This window comes from Zeus faber, assembly GCF_960531495.2.
Source record: "Zeus faber genome assembly, chromosome: 21".
NCBI lineage: Eukaryota > Metazoa > Chordata > Actinopteri > Zeiformes > Zeidae > Zeus > Zeus faber.
In genome coordinates this window covers 3,708,921-3,732,819 of record NC_137208.1, presented here as the reverse complement: position 1 = coordinate 3,732,819, position 23,899 = coordinate 3,708,921, and the positions used below count along the sequence as shown (strand labels likewise).

The window sequence follows — 23,899 nt, the reverse complement described above, 5'->3', positions numbered from 1 at the left end:
ATGTCATTATATTAACCATATCATAATATTAAATGTCATTATATTAACCATGTCATTATATTAACCATGTCATTATATTAACCATATCATGATATTAAATGTCATTATATTAACCATGTCATTATATTAACCATGTCATTATATTAACCATGTCATTATATTAACCATATCATGATATTAAATGTCATTATATTAACCATGTCATTATATTAAATATGTCATTATATTAACCATGTCATTATATTAACCATGTCATTATATTAACCATGTCATTATATTAAATATGTCATTATATTAACCATGTCATTATACTAACCATGTCATTATATTAAATATGTCATTATATTAACCATGTCATTATATTATATATTTCATTATATTAACCATGTTATTATATTAACCATGTCATTATATTAACCATGTCATTATATTAACCATATCATTATACTAACCATATCATTATATTAAATATGTCATTATATTAACCATATCATTATACTAACCATATCATTATATTAAATATGTCATTATATTATATATTTCATTATATTAACCATGTCATTATATTAACCATGTCATTATAATAAATATGTCATTATATTAACCATGTCATTATATTAAATATGTCATTATATTAACCATGTCATTATATTAAATATGTCATTATATTAACCATATCATGATATTAAATGTCATTATATTAACCATGTCATTATATTAACCATGTCATTATATTAAATATGTCATTATATTAACCATGTCATTATAATAAATATGTTATTATATTAAATATTTCATTATATTAAATATGTCATTATACAAACCATGTAATTTTATTAACGATGTCATTATATTAACCATGTCATTATATTAAATATGTCATTATATTAAATATGTCATTATATTAACCATATCATTATATTAACCATGTCATTATAATAAATATGTTATTATATTAAATATTTCATTATATTAAATATGTCATTATATTAAATATGTCATTATATTAGCCATGTCATTATATTAACCAAGTCATTATATTAAATATGTCATTATATTAACCATGTCATTAAAATGAAATATGTCATTATATTAAATATGTCATTATATTAACCATGTCATTATATTAGCCATGTCATTATATTAACCAAGTCATTATATTAAATATGTCATTATATTAACCATGTCATTAAAATGAAATATGTCATTATATTAAATATGTCATTATATTAACCATGTCATAATATTATACAGTATATGTCATTATATTAACCAAGTCATTATATTAAATATGTCATTATGTTAACCATGTCATTAAAATGAAATATGTCATTATATTAAATATGTCATTATATTAACCATGTCATTATATTAAATATGTCATTATATTAACCATGTCATAATATTATACAGTAAATGTCATTATATTAACCATGTCATTATATTAAATATGTCATTGTATTAACCATATCATTATATTAACCATGTCATTATATTAACTATGTCATTATATTAACCATGTCATTAGATTGTTATGATATTATTATTATTATTATTATTATTATTATATTATGGTTAGTATAATGATAACTGTACTGTATTGTGTGTCCTGCGAGGTTGCTATGGAAATTGGGGGCACTATTGAACCAGATCAACCGGAGAACAGGAGAAACAGAAGCCAAATAAAAGAAAACAGAAGGGATTTTGTTTGTCAAACTTCAGGTACTTTCTTGGTGGGGTTAACCCTAGCTAGCCCCACCCGAGCCCCGCCCCTCTCTGTTTTATTTGGCACCGGAGAGCTCGCTCCGTCTCATTTAACACTGAAAGTGAGAACTGTCGTTTTCTGGTCGGCCATAATAATAATAAAAGTCTTATATATTAGTCTGTACTAATAAGCACATTTATTCATGATTTTGGTGTTATATTGGTGAACTGTGGTAGCGCCGTGTGATTATTTCATTGTGTGCCACGGCAGGAACCAGGTTGTGGAAACACTGATGTAGGAGAACATGTTTCCAACAGATATTTGATAAGTGTGCGCGCTCATAGCACCGTGTCTATGCTGATACTGCAATGAGGATGAAATGTCACCGCATCTAAAGGAACAAAGTGTCACACAAGTTGAGCTGTAAATACATCTCAGGAACCGGTCTCCATCTTGTTTTCCAAAAACCTGTTGAGGGATGGCGGAGCGGAGATGGCGGGCACAAATCCCGACCCCGATCGCTCCCTCGCCGTGCGCAATACGTAATGTGTAGTGTGTGATGCGTGATGCGCAATGCGTAATGCGTAGCGTTTCAAGCGTAATGCGTAGTCCATAATGTGTAATGCATAGGGTGTAATGTGTAATGCATAGGGTGTAATGTGTAATGCGTAGTGTGTAATGTGTAATGCGTAATGCGTAGTCCATAATGTGTAATGCATAGGGTGTAATGTGTAATGCGTAGTCCATAATGTGTAATGCATAGGGTGTAATGTGTAATGCGTAGTGTGTAATGTGTAATGCGTAGGGTGTAATGTGTAATGCGTAGTGTGTAATGTGTAATGCGTAGTGTGTAATGTGTAATGCATAGGGTGTAATGTGTAATGCGTAGTGTGTAATGTGTAATGCGTAGTGTGTAATGTGTAATGCGTAGTGTGTAATACATAATGCGTCGTGCGTAATACATAATGTATAGTGTGTAATGGTTAATGCATACATAATAGTACATAATAGTACATAATGCGTCATACGTAGTACGTAATGCGTTGTGCGTAGTGCGTAGTGCGTTATGCATAGTGCATATTGTGTCCTGCGTCATGCGTATTGCATCATGCGACATGCGTAATGGTTCATGCATCATACGTAATGGTTCATGCGTAATGGTTCATGCGTAATGGTTCATGCGTAATGGTTCATGCGTAATGGTTCATGCGTAATGGTTCATGCGTAATGGTTCATGCATCATACGTAATGGTTCATGCATCATACGTAATGGTTCATGCGTAATGGTTCATGCATCATACGTAATGGTTCATGCGTAATGGTTCATGCATCATACGTAATGGTTCATGCGTCATGCGTAATGGTTCATGCGTCATGCGTAATGGTTCATGCGTCATGCGTAATGGTTCATGCGTCATGCGTAATGGTTCATGCGTAATGGTTCATGCATCATACGTAATGGTTCATGCATCATACGTAATGGTTCATGCATCATACGTAATGGTTCATGCATCATACGTAATGGTTCATGCGTCATGCGTAATGGTTCATGCGTCATGCGTAATGGTTCATGCATCATGCGTAATGGTTCATGCATCATGCGTAATGGTTCATGCATCATGCGTAATGGTTCATGCGTAATGGTTCATGCATCATACGTAATGGTTCATGCGTAATGGTTCATGCGTAATGGTTCATGCATCATACGTAATGGTTCATGCATCATACGTAATGGTTCATGCATCATGCGTAATGGTTCATGCATCATGCGTAATGGTTCATGCATCATGCGTAATGGTTCATGCATCATACGTAATGGTTCATGCATCATGCGTAATGGTTCATGCATCATACGTAATGGTTCATGCATCATACGTAATGGTTCATGCATCATACGTAATGGTTCATGCATCATACGTAATGGTTCATGCATCATACGTAATGGTTCATGCATCATGCGTAATGGTTCATGCATCATACGTAATGGTTCATGCATCATACGTAATGGTTCATGCATCATACGTAATGGTTCATGCATCATACGTAATGGTTCATGCATCATACGTAATGGTTCATGCATCATACGTAATGGTTCATGCATCATACGTAATGGTTCATGCATCATGCGTAATGGGTCCTGCGCCATGCATCACGCATAATGGGTCATGCGTAATGGGTCATGCATCATGCATAATGGGTCATGCGTAATGGTTCATGCATCATGCATAATGGGTCATGCGTAATGGGTCATGCATCATGCGTAATGGGTCATGCGTCACGCGTAATGGTTCATGCATCATGCATAATGGGTCATGCGTAATGGGTCATGCGCCATGCGTCATGCGTAATGGTATTACATTTCACTGCATATATGTATGGAAGTATGTATATGTATGTGACAAATACAAATCTTGAATCTTGAATCTTCATGCATCATACGTAATGGTTCATGCATCATACGTAATGGTTCATGCATCATACGTATTGGTTCATGCATCATACGTAATGGGTCATGCGTCACGCGTAATGGTTCATGCATCATGCATAATGGGTCCTGCGCCATGCGTCACGCATAATGGGTCATGCATAATGGGTCATGCGTAATGGGTCATGCATCATGCGTAATGGGTCATGCGTCACGCGTAATGGTTCATGCATCATGCATAATGGGTCATGCGTAATGGTTCATGCGTAATGGTTCATGCATCATGCATAATGGGTCATGCGTAATGGTTCATGCGTAATGGTTCATGCATCATGCATAATGGGTCATGCGTAATGGTTCATGCATCATGCATAATGGGTCATGCGTAATAGTTCATGCGTAATGGGTCATGCGTAATGGTTCATGCATCATGCATAATGGGTCATGCGTAATGGTTCATGCATCATGCATAATGGGTCATGCGTAATAGTTCATGCGTAATGGGTCATGTGTCACGCGTAATGGTTCATGCATCATGCATAATGGGTCATGCGTAATGGTTCATGCGTAATGGTTCATGCATCATGCATAATGGGTCATGCGTAATGGTTCATGCGTAATGGTTCATGCATCATGCATAATGGGTCATGCGTAATGGTTCATGCATCATGCATAATGGGTCATGCGTAATGGTTCATGCGTAATGGTTCATGCATCATGCATAATGGGTCATGCGTAATGGTTCATGCGTAATGGTTCATGCATCATGCATAATGGGTCATGCGTAATGGTTCATGCATCACGCATAATGGGTCATGCGTAATGGTTCATGCATCATGCATAATGGGTCATGCGTAATGGTTCATGCGTAATGGTTCATGCATCATGCATAATGGGTCATGCGTAATGGTTCATGCATCATGCATAATGGGTCATGCGTAATGGTTCATGCATCACGCATAATGGGTCATGCGTAATGGTTCATGCGTAATGGTTCATGCATCATGCATAATGGGTCATGCGTAATGGTTCATGCGTAATGGGTCATGCGTAATGGGTCATGCGTAATGGGTCATGCGTAATGGATCATGCGTAATGGGTCATGCGTAATGGATCATGCGTAATGGATCATGCGTAATGGATCATGCGTAATGGATCATGCATAATGGGTCATGCGTAATGGGTCATGCGTAATGGGTCATGCGTAATGGTTCATGCATCATGCGTAATGGGTCACGCGTCGTGCGTAATGGGGCATGCGTAATGGATCATGCGTAATGGATCATGCGTAATGGGTCATGCGCCATGCGTAATGGGAATGAATGAAATTAAATTTGGAAATTTGATTTCTTCATGTTGTCGGGCACTTAACTGAGCAACACACGAGTGGCACCGTTAGTGCGTTAATAAACAAAGACAATGTCAATCACGTTGTCATTTTGCTTATTACTAATGCAATACAAGTTGGATTTAGCGCCGTGACGCCGTCGCCACAGGTTGCTGATGTCAGCTACTTTTTAATTTGCCAGAATGTCTCATCATGACAAACGCCGGTCCAGTCGGTTTGCACGACATCAAACCGGTTTAGGCTCCTCCACCGGACCGGACCGGTAAAACCGGAAATCGGCCCAGCGCCACAGCAGTGCCCGACCCGGAGGCCCGCTGGAGAAGACGCCTTTTTATTGCCAAGACAGCGTTGTATCCCAGGGCTGTGGCTCAGCTTATCCCCACTGAGGCTCCGATTCCAACCTGGTGTTGATATAGCGTTAGGGGGCGGGGCCACGCCGAGTATGAGCGCTCTGCGTCACCGGGTCATGATTTAGCCCCGCCCAAAAGAAAATCCGGAACTCAAAAATGACTCCACAATGCAGGACGACGTCGTTCAGTCCTTTCACGTGTTTTCAGAAGTGACTTTCTAACATCTCCAATGTGTTTAGAAGTAAATCACTGAGTCCACTTGGCAGGGACTTGAATCTGGACATTTTGACGTTAATTTCATTTCGATTTTTTTTTTTTCCGTTTGTTTTTTTGTTTACTCTTCAGCCGGGGCGCCATTAAGGTTTCCGGCGCTTCCGCGTGAAGTATAAAAATAAAAATAAAAAACAACTGAACGTTTATTGTTTTGGAGCTTGGATCGTTTTCTGTTTCTCTGACCACGTGGAGCCGGGGAGGCCACGAGGCGGGGCGGTGACGTCACGTAGCCCGTCCCACCCCGCGGCGCCCTGGGGGGGGGGGGGGGGGGGGGGGGGGGACCGAAGTTTTAAAGCGGAACAACAGCGGCGACGCGCTGCACAAAGAAAATGTCCGCGGTCACGACGGAAGGCGCCGAGCGGGACTCCTCCTCCTCCTCCTCCGCCGCCTCCTCCGCCGCCTCCTCCGGGGGAGCCGCGGAGCACGGCGGCACCGGCGAGCCCGGAGAGCCGCGCGCGGAGCAGCAGGCCCCGCCGGAGCAGCGGGAACCGGCCGACGAGGAGGGCGGCTCGGACGCGGACGGAGCGACGCCCGGCGCGGACAAAGAGAGCGTGGCCCCGGGGAAGAGCGACCGCGCCGAGGCGGGCGCGGCGGGCGGCGGCGGCGGAGTCTCCGAACCGGGTCAAAGTGCCCCGAGCCCGGGGGGTTCGGCGGGCGGAGGCGCCGAGCCGCCGAAGCGAGAACAAAGGGAGGAGAGCGCGTCCTCGCCGCCCGGCGGCCGCACAAAGAAGAGCCCGCAGGGGGCCAGGAGACCGGGCAGCGCGGAGAGGTCCTCCTCGGACGGAGAGCCGCTGAGCCGCATGGATTCGGAGGACAGGTCGGTGGGGAAGAGCCGGGGTTCTGGGTCTGGTTCCAGCCCGGAGAGTTGGCGGTCCGGGCTGCGGGGAGCGGCGCTACAGTCACGGCCCGAGATTTGCACCCACCACCATGTGGGGTTCCATGTGTTGATGGTGGTGACCGGAGGGAATTCATCTTTTTAATGCTTGATAGCGTCTGAATCTCAGTTCAATAACACAGACACAGGTTATATGTCAAACTGTAGGAATATCACTTTACACTATATTATTACTCATTGAACTGTGGGAATATCACTTTAAAGGATATTATTACTCATTAAACTGTGGGAATATCACTTTAAAGGATATTATTACTCATTAAACTGTGGGAATATCACTTTAAAGGATATTATTACTCATTAAACTGTGGGAATATCACTTTAAAGGATATTATTACTCATTAAACTGTGGGAATATCACTTTAAAGGATAGTATTACTCATTAAACTGTAGGGAGGTCACATTAAAGTCTATAAAGATCACTTTAAAACATGTGATCATCACTTTAAAGTATACCAAGACCATATTAAACTATACGAAGACCATATTAAACTATATAATGACACATTAAACTATATGAACACCATATTAAACTATGTGACATATTCAACTATATGAAGACCATATTATACTGTATAATAACATATTCAACTATATGAAAACCATATTCAACTATATGACACATTGAACTATATAATTACATATTCAACTATATGAAAACCATATCAAACATATAATTACATATTAAACAATATAATGACATATTAAACTATATGAAGACCATATCAAACATATAATTACATATTAAACAATATAATGACATATTAAACTATATGAAGACCATATCAAACATATAATTACATATTAAACAATATAATGACATATTAAACTATATGAAGACCATATTATACTCTATAATAACATGTTAAACTATATGAAAACCATATTAAACTATATGAAGACCATATACTGTATAATAACATATTAAACTATGAAGACCATATTAAACTATATAATGACATTAAACTATATGAACACCATATTATACTGTATAATAACATATTAAACTATATAATAACATATTAAACTATATAATGACACATTAACCTATATGACATATTAAACTATATAATGACACATTCACCTATATGACATATTAAACTATCTGAAAACGATGTTAAACTGTGTAATGACCCATAACCTATATCAAAACCATATTTAACTATATAATGACACATTCAACTATGTAATGACACATTAAACTGTGATAATGATATTACACTACAGTATGATGATCATATTTAATGAATGAAACCAACATTTAACTACAATGACAATTATTGATACAATTATATGAAAACCATATTAAACTATATAATGACGCATTACATTTTATGACACATGAAACTTTATAATGACACATTAAACTGTGATACTGATATTCCACTACTGTATGATGATCCTATTCCACACAAGGAAGACCATATTAAACTGTATAATGACACATTAAACTATATGACACGTTAAACTATGTGATGGTTACATTAAACTTACTCATTCATGCATCACATCATAATTGTTATTTACTTTTCGATAGTGAAGTTTGAACAGAAATTTAACTCTAAACTTAACTAAAGACAAAATCCAGCTTGAAGAGGTGCCTCCGCATAATTTGTGAATCGGGCCAATCAATAATATATTGGACATATGATTTGCGTAGAATATGAGATATTGTCACGTTCTTGTATGAATCTTAATGAGGTTAAATAACCTGAAATACCTCACTTTATGTAATCTAAGTGCTGGATGTGACATACCATATTGTAACAATATATTGAAAATATACAATAACAATCCTATTATAGTTCAATAGGATGAACCTCACCTCAGGCTCCTAATCCTAAACAGACACCATGAAATATGTTTATGCCAATTCTTAAGAACTTAATGGATTCCATCCTATTCCATGGCTTTTTTAATGCTCGAGATGTGGAGAGGAGGAACTTTTAGGCATCGTTTAAATTTTTGTTTATGAGAAGCCCAAATTTTCTTGTGTAACTCCAAAGAGGTTGGCCAGGTTATCAAACTTTGTTGACATCTGAATGGCAGAATTAACAAATCGTCCAAGAACGGTGTCTGGGGGCCTTGGGGCATTAGGCCTCAGCACTTTACTTGGCAGAAACAAGATTCTGGGTTTGTACCCAGCCGAGCCTTTCTCCATGGGTAGTGGGGTAGTAGTTCAGGTGGGATTCCTCTTGGGTCCCCCCGGTTTCCTCCATCCCCTGAGGGGGGGGAAGAAAAAGAAACGAGTGTCAGGGTTAGACACTCCTGCCTTCTGCCCCTGAGCAAGGCATGGGTCAAGATCTGGAGATGGGTGACAGAACAGTCGCGTGTGAGATGACGGGTTTGTGCGTTGTGTCGTCAAACTCAAGTTCACGCCTGCGCTGCCTGGTGAATGCTTCCACAGTGACAACCCTGTTTTTTGTGGTTTGGGGTCGTGCCAAAAAAAAGAGCCTCCTATTAAAGTGCGAATCCATATCAGATGGATTGCGCTACAAGGCCCAAAATGTTTTGTCGTCTTCTGATGGATAGATTTGGAGGCTTTCGGGATGATTTGTCGTCCGTGTCCACGGTTTGCTGACCACAGCTCGCTACGCTTCTTTAGCGAAGTCACTGTGGTCGCCTTTGGTTTCTTTGCATTCTTGCCGGGAGAGGCGCACCCCGCCACCAACAATGGGAACAACACATAGAGAGTGCGTGCGTCGTCAAAGTTTAACAGGAGTTCTATTTCGAGGGGAATGGATGAGATGGTCTGTGTGGGTGGATGACTCTACAAGACCCAGATTCCCCATCAAAAGTGACAAGTTTGTCTTTTCTCCAAACTTTGTGTTTTTCGGATCGACTCTATCCCTTGTGGTGGTGGAGACATTTCTTTGTGAATCCTCGTCCATATCCACAGTTTACTGACCACCGCGAGCTACGCTGCTTTAGCGAACGCAGTTAAATTCACTTGTGCGTTGCGCCAACAATGGAAACGGGATATAGCGCATGCAATAACACAAATACATTGAATGAACTTTTCTTGTGAAGTGTCCTTTTAAATAAATGGCGAATAAATCTTAAATGATTGGGATGGGATTTATGTATATTTTATTTATTTTTAACAAATTGTTAACGGATTACCACTTTAAGGCTTGAAACCCCCCCCAAATGTACTATGTTTGTGTATTACGTCATGGAGCTTGTTCAAATGCGTAACCTGGGAGACAAACTCATGACGCATCGATGCTTGGAAGTACCGGTCCACTTTCCTATATCCGCTTTGGAACTGAAATTCAACTTGTCGTCGCCCGGCAGAAACTCTTTAACAGCGTTTGTTTGACTTCGCCGTCAAATTCACGCTTGGTGTGTGTTTGTAGCCTCCGCCGGTTTGGTGGAAACAGCGGTTTGCGTTTGGGAGGAAGTTTCGGAGGCAGCTGGTTTCGGGAGGCTGGTTTCCTTTCAGCTGTTTGAAATTCGACAGCTCTGTCGGGGGGGGGTTTGAATGAAATTACACATGTTGGAATTTATAAAAAAAAATTCGAACCCCCGCTTTGTTTTTGTTCTTTCCCTGGGCTTGGAGTTCGTCTACGCTGTTTGGAGTGGCTTTAATTTCGGCCACGGCGGTCGGTCTTTTTTGTACGAGTTGGTGATTTTCTTAACAAGAACTTACATCTTTGGTCAAACGTTGAATTTCAGAGAAGCTTTTTCTTGGTCCCTTGAGGTGGTGGCAGATATTCTTTGTGAATATTCATCAAATGGACAGTTTACTGACCGCAACTAGCTACGCCGCTTTATCAAATTTACCAGTGCTCCTTTTCCCATCTTTGGACTGTTGTCCACCGAGCAGCGGAACCGGCATAGGGAGGCGCACATGCATAACTTAAAACATTGAATGGCTGTTTAATTAAAAAAAAATTGTGCCAGCTATAAAGCAAAGTATGAAATATTGGATTTTTTGAAACAATCGAGGGATTTTACCACTTTAGTGGCACTTGACGCTACACTTGGAAAATGGCTGGGATGAGTACTCCACTTAAATAATGGAATCAATAAAGTACCATCTCATCCGTCTTTCTCGTCTTCCTCAAATGGTTTTCCTTCACGGTCGCAAAAAAATCGCGAGGAGAGAGCGTGAAAGGCGATGTCCATTAAAGCCTCCACCTGCTATCACTTCAACACCTCCACTCGTAGTAATAATAAGACTTAAGTTTTCAAGTGGTTTCATAGCAACGCTAAAAAGGATGTGGAAAAATGGTTATAAAACTGAAATTGAATAAGATAAAACAGGTGAGTGAAACGCACTTAAAATATATAGAAACTTTTTTATAATATATATGGGGGCAAAACGGATTGAAAACAGAATCAATTATCTACAAAAAAAAGTGTTTTGGGGAAAAAGTTATATGAAAAAAAAAACAATTGGGGTGGGGGGGCACAAGCCGGTCCATATAAATAGAGATTCGTGGCCTACAAAAAGAAGATGGCGCTGGCTTTGGAGTAGCGGTCGCGGGCCGGGCCGTGTGGGAAGTGGCTGCAGTGTCCTACGGCTCGGGAAGGAACACAGTGTTCTTTTTGCAGCGAGGGCAGAGGGTCACAACACACGGCCATAAAGTGATAATGGGGGAAAGAAAAGCAGAATACAGCGGTGTGTATCCTCTGTGTTTAGCTTTGCGCATGGCAGTGTTTGGTTTGGTTTAGGGGGGGTCGCTCCCCCATAAAGGACTGTTCATGACCATTCCATGGTTGGGTTCACACACAATCCCTAATCGTATCTGACCGCCGAATGAAATGCATCTGGGTTTCACGTCGCAAAATACAGTGTCCAATGGGAGAGCTCTTTCCCAGTACGGCAGCGAGAAGTTCGCTCAGCGGGACGTTTGGCGTGTTCCGTGAATTAGTTTAAAACTCCCTTTTTATATGGAGGTCGCATAGTGCAAACAAAAAACTAAAATCAACATCACACTCAATTCACTTATATAAAAAGATGTATTGATCTTGAACATGGGACATCCCAGGTTAACTTTAATGGTGTCAGTTCTTGTGTATATACGTGACTTGTTTACTTCTTTTTGAGTCCAGTTCCAATTGAAAAAAATAATAAAATTAAATTAAGTTTAAAAAAAACTTGAGTTAACTTAACTTCCTATCATGGTGTCAGGCCCAAACCGGCATGAGTCGGAAAATGCGGAAAAACTTGTCACATGAGTTGAGAAATGCGAATGCCCTCTGGAGCCCCGAACGTACGCGGAGATGAGCCTGTGCAGTCAGACCTGGCCCTCCATAGGAATGAATGGGCTTCCAGTTTGTTGGCATCGTTTGTCAGATTCGGTGTGAAGCGGACTCACGGCTTGTGTCAGTCCGGTCCAACAGTCTGGAGCAGTTTCCTCAGGCTGCCAACAGTCTTTAAAGAAAGCCAAATATACAAAAACATCACCAACTTTGTTTTCACACTTGAATTGCAAGTGCATCTTCAAAAATCCATCTGTGTCACCATTGACCTCAGATCAATAACTGTAATTGCAACTTTTGTATTGAATGGAGCCTTTATTTTTGATCTTATTCGTTGTTAACTAATGGTTTGTGAACAAATATTTTTAAGTGTGACTAGTTTCTGAGGCACCCTCCCCCCGCCCACCACCACAGGAACATTTAATAATGTTTAAGTACAAATGTTCTGGAGAGTTTGCGGTCATGGCAACAGAAAAGAGGACAAACAATTGATTCATTGCCGACTTTTTACACATCACTTGTAGTTTCCCCTTTGAGCGTCGGGGAAATTCTGTTCAGACCTTGTTTTACATCAACGTCTTGTAGTGGGAAAAAAACATCCAAAATTGACAGACATGTTTTTTTGATAGCTATGCTCAGAATGAGCTGGCCTACTAGAATCTGCTGGTAAAGTTAAATAAAGTGGAATTCCCCTCAATGCGAAAAATGGCGTCAGCTATATTCAAATCAGAACAAATGGATAAACGGTAAAGCAGTAAATTTAAATGTGATAGTAATGAGTGTGTTTTGGTGAATTTTGTGGTGGATATCGGCTCTTGAACCGAGGCCCCGGTTCTTGACTTGCGTGGCTCTCGGCTCTGGCACCTGTCTTGGTTCAATAAAAGTGCTGTCAGCGTGTAGATAGTGTTTCCATCACACCATAGGTGGGTGATCTTTATCTTTTCATCACAACCCGCAGATTTCCTGGAGATCCCACCTGGTTCCACCAGTGGGGCTTTTATTTTGAAGCACGGGGGGGCGGCATTCACAGCGGTCTGTGAGCCACTGTGGACCGCGATCTCCCAGAATCCCCTGCAGGGTGTGCTTTCTGTCGAGGAGTAATGGCACCAATGGGCATTAAAGCCGGAACAGGCTCATCCGCTCTTTACAACGTCTGAAGATAGATGTTCCTGCAGACCCCAGCAGTGGTGCTTCAACGCGGGCTCCCTCTAGGGGCTCCAGGGGGTCCACCTCGCCACCATTCTTTGTTGAAGTTCATGCATGATATAATCCACGTGACAGTGGCACCATTAGAGGATGAACAGTAGTGATGTTTTAATCCTAGTTCCGTGGTGATCGCCCTGGTTAAAGTAGAGACATTAACTCATATCTCACAGTTAACATCTCAGATTAGGACCCAAGAGACAGTCTTGTCAAACTGGTTCTGAGGCCTAATATGTTTGGTATCAAATTGAGGATCCTTGATGTGGGAAAAGGGTGAGAGTCACTGCACGAGAGTAAGACTGAGCGATAGATCCATATTATAGGGATACATGTGGATACATATAATACAATCCGTATAATGTGGATACATATAATACAATCCATATAATGTGGATACATATAATCCATATTGCGATGCAAGACAGGATATCGTCCTGGATTTTGGTGATTCTATCATAATGATATAATTAAGCGCCGTCTCACAGTTAAGTGATGCAGTTTTGTGAACATATAGACTGTTCTAGATGTTCCGATCAGTGGTCATGATAGCATATTAATGTCTTACGAAAGCACCGATAGTCATTCTCAAATGGCTCCAGTGATTGTTAACCCAGGACCTGATCCCCGTGTGGTCCCTTTCAACATCCGATGTCGTAAAAAAAAAATGATGACGATCATTTTTCCATTTAGATTTTAGGCCAATTTGACGAATGTTGCCACGGATAGATTGCATAGGTGCATTTCATCAGCTGTGTTGGAGAAAACTGATGCAGTGTCTATGGGCTTGTGCTATGATGGTTGCATAAAAGGAATGAAAAAAGACAATTAAAAGAGTCAAATGAGCTCCATGGGTTCACGTCAATATTTCCTTTTCCTTCTTGTCTGTTCATTGCACTTGGCTACCACTGTTTTTAATTTGATCTTATTTTATTGTGGATACCAGCTCATGAGTTTCTTCCAGTTCCCTTTTCTGTTTTTTTTTTGGGGGGGGGGGGACTTTCCTGTATTGAGGGCGGAGGGCTTGGCGGATGCTTTGAGATGGTAACTAAATATAACAGGTAAAAGGCTTGACTGATCAATTTGACTGAAAATGAAAGAGGATCCGTGGCTGGTCCGGATACCTGTGTGAGGCCCGATCCTCCCGCTCCACATCAAGCGGCAGGATGCGCTGTTCCACTCTTGAAAAATGGCAAACTGGGCACACGTATCCCACAGTGCTTTGCAGGGGGTAAGGCCTCCATAAAGGATTCGGTGCACCCGCCCTTAACGCGCTGAAAGGAAGCGACGCAGCTTATAGCCACGTCGTGTGTCCACACCAAGTGATTTGGGGATCTAGATGTCAAACGAGATATCGTCGGGGGTTTTGGTTGTCGTAAGATTGTGGCGACGTTAAATATGAAGTTAGAGGCTGAATTGAGCTGTTGTGGTCAACGCCTCCACCCGTGGGGTCATGATCAGTGCTGGTTGTTGCTAAAATATTTATTGTGTGTTTATATCTTTATGAAAGTGCAAATATTTATCCCGTAGAATATCACTTTATTATCTATAATGACACATCGGTCACAAACAAATTGTGGTATTTGGTTTTGCTTGTGTCGCCTGAGCCTGTCTCTGCAGGGGAGTCGCTGCCGTTCGTGGTTTGGCTGTTGTGGCGTCGGCTTCGAGTCGGACTGATGTGACGTCGTCGTCTCAGGAGACCTTGACAGAGTTTTATCTCCGGCCTATACTGGTCGGTGTGCTCATTGTGCACGATCAGTTTTTTAGGGAATGCTACACACACACACACACACACACACACACACACACACACACACACACACACACCTCGTCTCCATTCCCACCGCTCCCTCCTGCCTCGTTCCTTTGTCACAGGGAGAGTTTGGCTGCTCGGGCAGCTGCAGCACCTCAATGTTACTTTTGTTCCCCTCTGGCGCCGAACAACAGAGCAGCTGGACGTGTGTGTGTGTGTGTGTGTGTGTGTGTGTGTGTGTGTGTGTGTGTGTGTGTGTGTGTGTGTGTGTGTGTGTGTGTGTGTGTGTGTGTGTGTGTGTGTGTGTGTGTGTGTGTGTGTGTGTGTGTGTGTGTGTGTGAGAGATCTCTACGGCTGACTGCACACGTGTGGTTCTTTATCGTGTGTGTGTTTCAAACTGATGCATTTTGTCGAGCGAGCGTGCGCAGGTGCCGTGCGGAGACATCGTCGTGGCTGCTTGCTTTTATATTTTATGGTTATATTATATTTAACCATAATGTACAGAAAACAAACAAGAAGTCCGTTTTTCTTGGAACCCTTTTTTTAATCATCACCCACAGTCTGTCTGCGGCATTTTAATTTCAGTTTGGAAATTTTATATTGCGATGCGGTCCTGCCCAAATATAGCGATACACCATATGATCGTTGTTGTTGATGGGTGGGGGGGTGGTAAGCGTCGTGAAGAAAGTGTTCCCATGATGCACAGTTGTGCAGGGTGCTTTATTACAGTGACGGGCACCAAACGAGCACCAGTGAGGAAAATATATGTATGGAATTAAAAAATAAAAATAAAAAGGAATTTTAACGAGAGAAATACGAGGTGTGAGCTGGTTGATGTGCTTGATTACGTGGTAGAACCATGAGCTCTGTAGAAAGATTATTAGAAAATGCTTTTTTTAAATATGATTTTAGTAATGCAAGTAGTAACCTGGAGCAAGTGATATTTTGAGACTGAAAATATCTCATGGTGACAAATCGCGGTAATTGATATAATGGAATATCTGCTCGAGCCTATTTGACGCGCAGGACTGTGCAACGCATTATCGAGGATTGGGAGGTGTGCATGTCGGCTCCTCCGCCGCCCACGGTTACCTGTAACCCCACCCGCACCTTGGCTGTGTAGCTCCGTAGAGATGTTGGGGTACATACGGAGAAGCGTAAACCTGCTTTACCGATGTTGTTCTGACATTATTGCGTCCACGGGTGTGGCCAGCTCGTCTGCAGGTCCTGAAAAAATGCCCCTTCAAATGTCTCTTAAATTCAGTTTTCCGGTACTTTATTTAGTACTAAATTAATGCTGGGCCGTAACATTTTTGGATGGTCTTAAATTGGAATTAATGATCTTAATCTTTACCTCTGCACAAACATTTTATCGTTTTATTTGTCCATATTTATTTTTGACGATCAGAAATTGTTTTGCAGATCGTTCAAGAGAGATGACTTGCTTCCAAAAAAAAAATCTGGCTTACATTTAATTAAAATGGGTCTTTAAAATGTATAACTGTAAATGCAGGCTGGGTTGGCGTCGTAATGACCAAGGTGCTTTTCGGTTTTGACCGCCGCCATGGATTGGCAAACTTTGCAGTGGCCTGCTGCATGTAATGTGCAGATCAACGTCTTGCCTTGTACTGACCGGGACCTTCTCCTCCACAGCATCAGCAGCACTCTGATGGACGTGGAGAGCGGCGCGTCCAGCGGACGCTCCACACCCGCCATGATGAACGGGCATGGCGGCGGGGCGGGCACGGTGGCGGGCGGCGGGGCGGGGGCGGCGCCCGGAGGAGGAGGAGGTGGCGCCGGCGGCGGCGGGGGCGGTGGAGGGGGGAAGGCCCTGGGCTACACCTGCTGCTGGGACCACTGCCACCTGCTGTTCCCCAGCAGCCCCGACCTGGCGGAGCACATCAGGAGCATGCATGTGGATGGACAGAGGGGCGGGGTCAGTCCGTCGGTCTGTTTGCCTGTCTTTCTGTCTGTCTTTCTGTTCAAAATTACAAATATTCAGATGCTAACATGATACTTAAACGTGTGTTTTAGTCCAGTTATATTTTTGACAGTGTGTGTGTGTGTGTGTGTGTGTGTGTGTGTGTGTGTGTGTGTGTGTGTGTGTGTGTGTGTGTGTGTGCGCGTGCAGGTGTTTGTGTGTCTGTGGAAGGGCTGTAAGGTGTACAACACGCCGTCCACCAGTCAGAGCTGGCTGCAGAGACACATGGTGACGCACAGCGGAGACAAACCCTTCAAGGTGACGCCATCAATTACGTCGGTAGTTTTGGGTCGTTTGGTTTTAGTCGACGAGCAGGAAAACACCAGGGGACAAGGAAACAAGTGAAGAAGGTATGAAACAAGGAAGCAGGCCAGGAAGCGAGCAAACAAGGAAATACGATAGAAGACAAGGAAACACGCTAGGAGACGAGGAAACAAGTAAACAAGCTATAAGACTAGGAAACGGGCAGGCAAACAAGGAAATAAAATAGGAAACTATCTAGGAAACAAGGAAATAAAATAGGAAACAGGCTGGTGGAGGTGGGGCTGCTCCGTAATGGTTATTATGGTATGTCTGCGCTCCATATCCGCTCGGTAAACAAACGCAATGTGTGTGAGAATCCGCCGTAAGTCGCTCAACCCTGAACCGGTTTTCATGAGGTTTGGTTGAGGACTGAGCGAGTTACATCACCGCTTCACCTGCCGTTTATCACCAACGTTCCCCTCGGGCAAAAAATAACAAATGTTTTATTTGAATTTTTTCACAATAAAAGCTGCAGCTGCAGCTCCTCTACTGGTTTTTCCTGATTCCGATCACGACTATCGGGATACATTTTAAGGATAAAAAAAAACAAACCCACATTGCGACGATGGTGTGGCCGGCCCACTCCTAAGAATCAGAATCAGAATCAGAAATACTTTAATAATCCCAGGAGGAAATTACTTTCGTTACAACTCCAAATCTACATACAACATATTTACATACAACATATTAACATACAACATATAATGATTATTAAGAAAGATATTTATATATGAATATATGTGTATATATAAACATATCTATATACACATGGTAAAGTGTGAAATGTACAGTTAGAGAGCGTGGAGACAAGCAAGCAAGGAAATAGGATAGGAAACGAGCGAGGAAACAATGAAATGCGATGGGGAAACGAGCTAGGAAACAAGGGAACAGTTGAACTCTCAGCGGAGACGAATGAAGTCAGTGAAATAAATGATATCAGATAACCTTCGATTCAGCTTCCTTGTCAAACAGTGATGATCCACTTCCTGGGGACTCTGATCTCGTTACTTGGGTTCAGGGTTGTTGTTGGAAAAACAAACGAGGAGCCGAGCCCAATTTACTGCAATCGCACCCGCCTGTTGTTGAGAAGCGTCCCGACGAGCTTGTTTCTCCCCCCCCCCCGCAGTGCGTGGTGGGAGGCTGCAACGCCACCTTTGCCTCCCAGGGGGGGCTGGCGCGCCACGTGCCCACCCACTTCAGCTCGCAGGGCTCGTCGCGGCCGGGCAGCCAGGGCCGGCTCAAGGAGGAGTCGCCCTCCAAGGCCGGACTCAGCAAGAGGAGGAAGCTCAAGAACAAGCGCAGGCGCTCGCTACGTACGTGCAAGCGCCGATGTGTGTGAGTGTGCAGCCCGGGGGCCCTTCAAATGCTCCCGGGGGGTCCTTCAAGAGCTCCCGGGGGGTCCTTCAAGAGCTCCCGGGGACCCTTCAAAAGATCCCGGGGGCCCTTCAAGAGCTCCCGGGGGGCCCTTCAAGAGCTCCCGGGGGGGGTCCCCGTGCAGCAAAACGATGAATAGTTGAATCCTAGTTTTACCCTTGACTGTTGTTTCACTGACGAGGTGATGGTTCCATTAAAGGAGGAGGAGGATGTGTCTGTCGTCCTGGTCGTCTGCCTCTCAACAGGAATCCAGAGTAAACAAACATCTGCTCAGGTCAAGGTCACGGAGACGACCTTTAGTCAAACGAGGTCCGAGGTGTAATGAGGGAACCACTGCATCAGAGCTTGATGATATCGTCATAATGACTTGTAATAACCACTGTAACTGTGACTCACACAAAAGTCAAGTTATTCAAATTGCTGTTGTAACTTGACATTAATGTAAGTATTTATTACTTTTTGGCAAGTTATTACCAAATGCAACATGTTATGGAAATACTTTCTTTCCAAATCTTTTCTCATCACAAAAGCCCGGGAACGGTAAAATCAGGACTAAATAAATAATTCAAGTTGTGAGTTTAAATCGGTTATTTGTTGTTTTGGGTTTTTTGGGTTTTTTTTTGTATTTTATTTTGGCAAAACGTTGTAAATAACTTTTTCTTGGTTCTCCGTGTGCAGCCAGACCTCACGACTTCTTCGACGCTCAGACCATGGACGCCATCCGCCACCGAGCCATCTGCCTCAACCTGGCCACGCACATCGAGAGCCTGGGCAACGGGCACAGCGTGGTGTTCCACAGCACGGTGGGCACGCGCACACACACACACACACACACATATACACACACACACACACACACACACATATACACACACACGCACACACACACACATATACACACACACACGCACACACACACACATATACACACACACACACACACATATACACACATGCACACACACACACATATACACACACACACACACACACACACACACACACACACGCACACACACAGAACAGCCAGTATACTCTTTGTTTTTATTGACATATTTGTTGATATTATTTGATTGATTCATTTGTAATTAAACAAATTGAGACACGAGGAGTTTGCGTCATAAAAACACCTTCCTCCCTCTCTCCTTCCTCCCTCTCTCCTTCCTCCATCTCTCCTTCCTCCCTCTCTCCTTCCTCCCTCTCTCCTTCCTCCCTCTCTCCTTCCTCCCTCTCTCCTTCCTCCATCTCTCCTTCCTCCATCTCTCCTTCCTCCCTCTCTCCTTCCTCCTTCTCTCCTTCCTCCCTCTCTCCTTCCTCCCTCTCTCCTTCCTCCTTCTCTCCTTCCTCCATCTCTCCTTCCTCCTTCTCTCCTTCCTCCTTCTCTCCTTCCTCCCTCTCTCCTTCCTCCTTCTCTCCTTCCTCCATCTCTCCTTCCTCCCTCTCTCCTTCCAGGTGATAGCGAGGAGGAAAGAGGATTCTGGGAAAGTCAAGGTCCTGTTGCACTGGACGCCCGAGGACATGTGAGTCCCCCTCCCCTCCCCTCCCCCCTCTGTTCCACCCTCCCCTCCTCCCTCTTTTCCTCCCCTCCTCTCTCTGTTCCTCCTCCTCCCTCTGTTCCTCCCTCTGCCCCCCCTCTGTTCCTCCCTCTGTTCTCCCCTCTTCCTCTGTTCCTCCTCCTCCTCCCTCTGTTCCTCCCGGTATTCCTCCCCTCCTCTCTCTGTTCCTCCCCTCCTCCATCTGTTCCTCCCTCTGCCCCCCCTCTGTTCCTCCCCTCCTCCCTCTGTTCCTCCCCTCCTCCCTCTGTTCCTCCCCTCCTCCCTCTGTTCCTCCTGCTCCTCCCTCTGTTCCTCCTCCTCCTCCTCCCTCTGTTCCTCCTCCTCCTCCCTCTGTTCCTCCCTGTATTCCTCCCCTCCTCTCTCTGTTCCTCCCCTCCTCCATCTGTTCCTCCCTCTGCCACCCCCTCTGTTCCTCCCCTCCTCCCTCTGTTCCTCCCTCTGTTCCTCCCCTCCTCCCTCTGTTCCTCCCCTCCTCCCTCTGTTCCTCCCTCTGTTCCTCCCCTCCTCCCTCTGTTCCTCCTCCTCCTCCCTCTGTTCCTCCCCTCCTCCCTCTGTTCCTCCTCCACCTCCCTCTGTTCCTCCGCCCCTTCCCTCTGTTCCTCCCCTCCTCCCTCTGTTCCTCCTCCTCCTCCTCCCTCTGTTCCTCCTCCTCCCTCTGTTCCTCCCTCTGTTCCTCCCCTCCTCCCTTTGTTCCTCCGCCTCCTCCCTCTGTTCCTCCTCCTCCTCCCTCTGTTCCTCCCTCTGTTCCTCCCCTCCTCCCTCTGTTCCTCCCCTCCTCCCTCTGTTCCTCCTCCTCCTCCCTCTGTTCCTCCCCTCCTCCCTTTGTTCCTCCGCCTCCTCCCTCTGTTCCTCCTCCTCCTCCCTCTGTTCCTCCCTCTGTTCCTCCCCTCCTCCCTCTGTTCCTCCCCTCCTCCCTCTGTTCCTCCCTCTCTTCCTCCCTCTGTTCCTCCCCTCCTCCCTCTGTTCCTCCCTCTCTTCCTCGCTCTGTTCCTCCGTCTCGTTTCCATCTTTCATCAGCAGTGATTTCCAACAGATTGTAGTAACGGTGGAGATCTGACGTCCACTGCATGTTTGCAGTAAATTTAGATTGTTTTGTTGAAAGTGTTTTATTTCTTCATGTTTAAATGATGCAACATGTTGAACCACATCTCTATCATTTCTTTTTAGTTTATGACACTTGAGTTTGCGTGACGCACACCAGGCGCTGCTGTGTGGCGCTGGATCACCCCCTGGTGGTGGAGGTTGGAACTTCCACTGTCTTTCTGTTCTGTACAACTGCCTCTGACTTTGTGGCTCCCTCCCTCTCCCTCTCCCTGCCTCCCTCTGTCCCTCCCTCCATGCCTGCCTCTCTTTCGCTCTCCCTCCCTCCCTCCCTCCCCCTCTCAGACTGCCTGATGTGTGGGTGAATGAGAGTGATCGGCAGCAGCAGAAAACCAAGGTTGTTCATTTGTCCAAGCTGCCGACGGACACCGCTGTGCTGCTGGACCCCAACATCTACAGGTGTGTCATTTCATTTATACACACACACACACACACACGGTTGGCTTGATAAAGTGACAATGTTGTAAAAGTTTTGTAGATCATAAGTCGCTTTGGACAACAGTGTCTGCTAAACGACATAATAAAAGTGAACTGTGAGACTGGTAACAGGAGTGAAAGTGTCGTCCATTAAAACAGTCGCTGGAGGAGTAACAGCAGCAGTCGTCATGACGATGAGCTTACCAATGATCAGCGCTCCTAATCCATAACAACAACTACAGTAAAATGAATTAATGCACAGTAGTGAATTGAAAGTCGACGAAACTGAACGTACTCAAGACGTCGGGGTTCTCCCCGGCTCCTGGAGGTGCTTGAAGGGCTTGAATTTTGTCCTCAGACATTAAAGTACTGGAATACCTTGGGAACCAGCCCCTCTTTGTGCTGAAGTGCTTGAAGAGTCGTAATGTAATAAAAAACAAATAAAAGTTCCAGAATCATTAGATATGCTATGAAAAATAGAGATTGAGACTGAGATTATATTTTGTTTTGACCAATAAAGATCACATTTGATCCCAGAAAATTGATGTGAATTATTATTATTATGATTATTATTATTATTATTATTATTATTATTTTTTGTGTGAAGTCCTTGAAAATGGAAAGAACAGTGCTTTAAAAAAGTACTTAAAGTCGGTGTTGCAGTGGCAGAATGAAGCCTGCTTTAATGGTTTGGCCCCAAACCGTTGTCTCTCCGCAGGATGTTCTTCTGATGTTCTTGTGATTCTCCTGGGAGGCCCCAGGTCCCAGCGTCTGATCCTGCTTCCCAAACACCCACCACTCCCCCCTTTTGGTCCCTCTTCTCTTCTTTTCTTCCCTCCATCTCCCTTTCACTGTTTAACATCGCCTGCAGCCACCCACAAAGACGGAGAGAGGCTCTTTCTTCTCCATTTCTTGTCGTTGGGGCAGATGTTGCTTTTTTCTTTTTTTCTTTTTACCTTTTTTTATTTGTTGTTGTTTATTTTTATTTTTTTTTAGGTATTTAAACTAGAGCGAAGTGAAACTGACAGAAGCTGTAGAGCGCTAGACGTATCTGTAGAGAACCTCCCGTCTTTGTAAATAACTATGAAGATTTGTAATATATTTTTATACTTTGAAAGTTTACTGTACTGTAGATAGATGTTTGTTTTTTTTTCTTGTTTTTTTTTGTTGGTTTTCTTTCTGCTGCCAAACTTTTTATTAAATAGATGTTCTAAAAACTGTTAATGATGTGTGAACTTCACTGTCATTAAAGTTGTTTCAAACTCCTACTGGGAAACTCTCTGACTTTGATTCTGAATATTTGAGTCATTTTCATGTGGTCGTTCTATTGTCAGATTTTTAACAACAAAGAATCCTTTTTTTATTCTTTATTCATTTTAGTGTTTTTTACAGTTCATCCTTTAATACACATGTTAAACTTCCCAGCAAACATACAGTATTTTTTTTCCCACCTCAGGCACAAAAAGCCTTATTTTATTTTTTATCCTCTGTTACACGTGCATTGCTTGTGCACTCAAAATAATTGATTTGAGAATTGCACAAAATGTGTAATTCGAGGAAGTGTAATATAGTTCTAGTTCTAATATTTTGTGAGGCCACGTGGCAGTGAAATTATTTCTTCTCTTTTCATGTCTGCTCTGTCTATGGAATTGATGTCTATTATGTTTATAATTTACAGCATAATAATAGTTATGCTGTATATTATACCATAATATATTGGAAGAATATAATTTTTGTTATGATTCCAATAGTTTTGTGGCAGCATCTCTCCTGAGTCGTCCATTTCTTCTTTTATCAGTACAAAATTGCGCCAACACTTATTTCTTTAACTTTCTTTTTTAAATGTCTTTGTTCATTGAAAATACACACCGGTAATAACGGATGAACTTACTTTTTGTTTTTAGGATTGTCTCTGTGTGTCAGAGTATTGGTGCATATGACGATATATCCATACAGCGGTCGCTCTTCAGCTCAGTGTTGCCGTCTAAAAACCGCCCAATCCACCAA

General features: G+C 43.1%; 1 protein-coding gene across 1 annotated transcript; it reads left to right on the top strand.

The window, feature by feature from the left end:
- Nucleotides 1-6,430: 6,430 nt before the first annotated feature.
- On the top strand, nucleotides 6,431-23,149 carry LOC307246615 (zinc finger protein aebp2-like; the record flags this gene model as incomplete). Its single annotated transcript, XM_080022597.1, has 8 exons — nucleotides 6,431-6,918; nucleotides 16,814-17,096; nucleotides 17,292-17,399; nucleotides 18,571-18,757; nucleotides 19,497-19,621; nucleotides 20,271-20,338; nucleotides 21,761-21,874; nucleotides 22,611-23,149. The coding sequence occupies 8 exons, from the start codon at nucleotides 6,431-6,433 to the stop codon at nucleotides 22,621-22,623; spliced, it is 1,386 nt and encodes a 461-aa protein (XP_079878723.1). The 3' UTR covers nucleotides 22,624-23,149.
- Nucleotides 23,150-23,899: the final 750 nt, after the last annotated feature.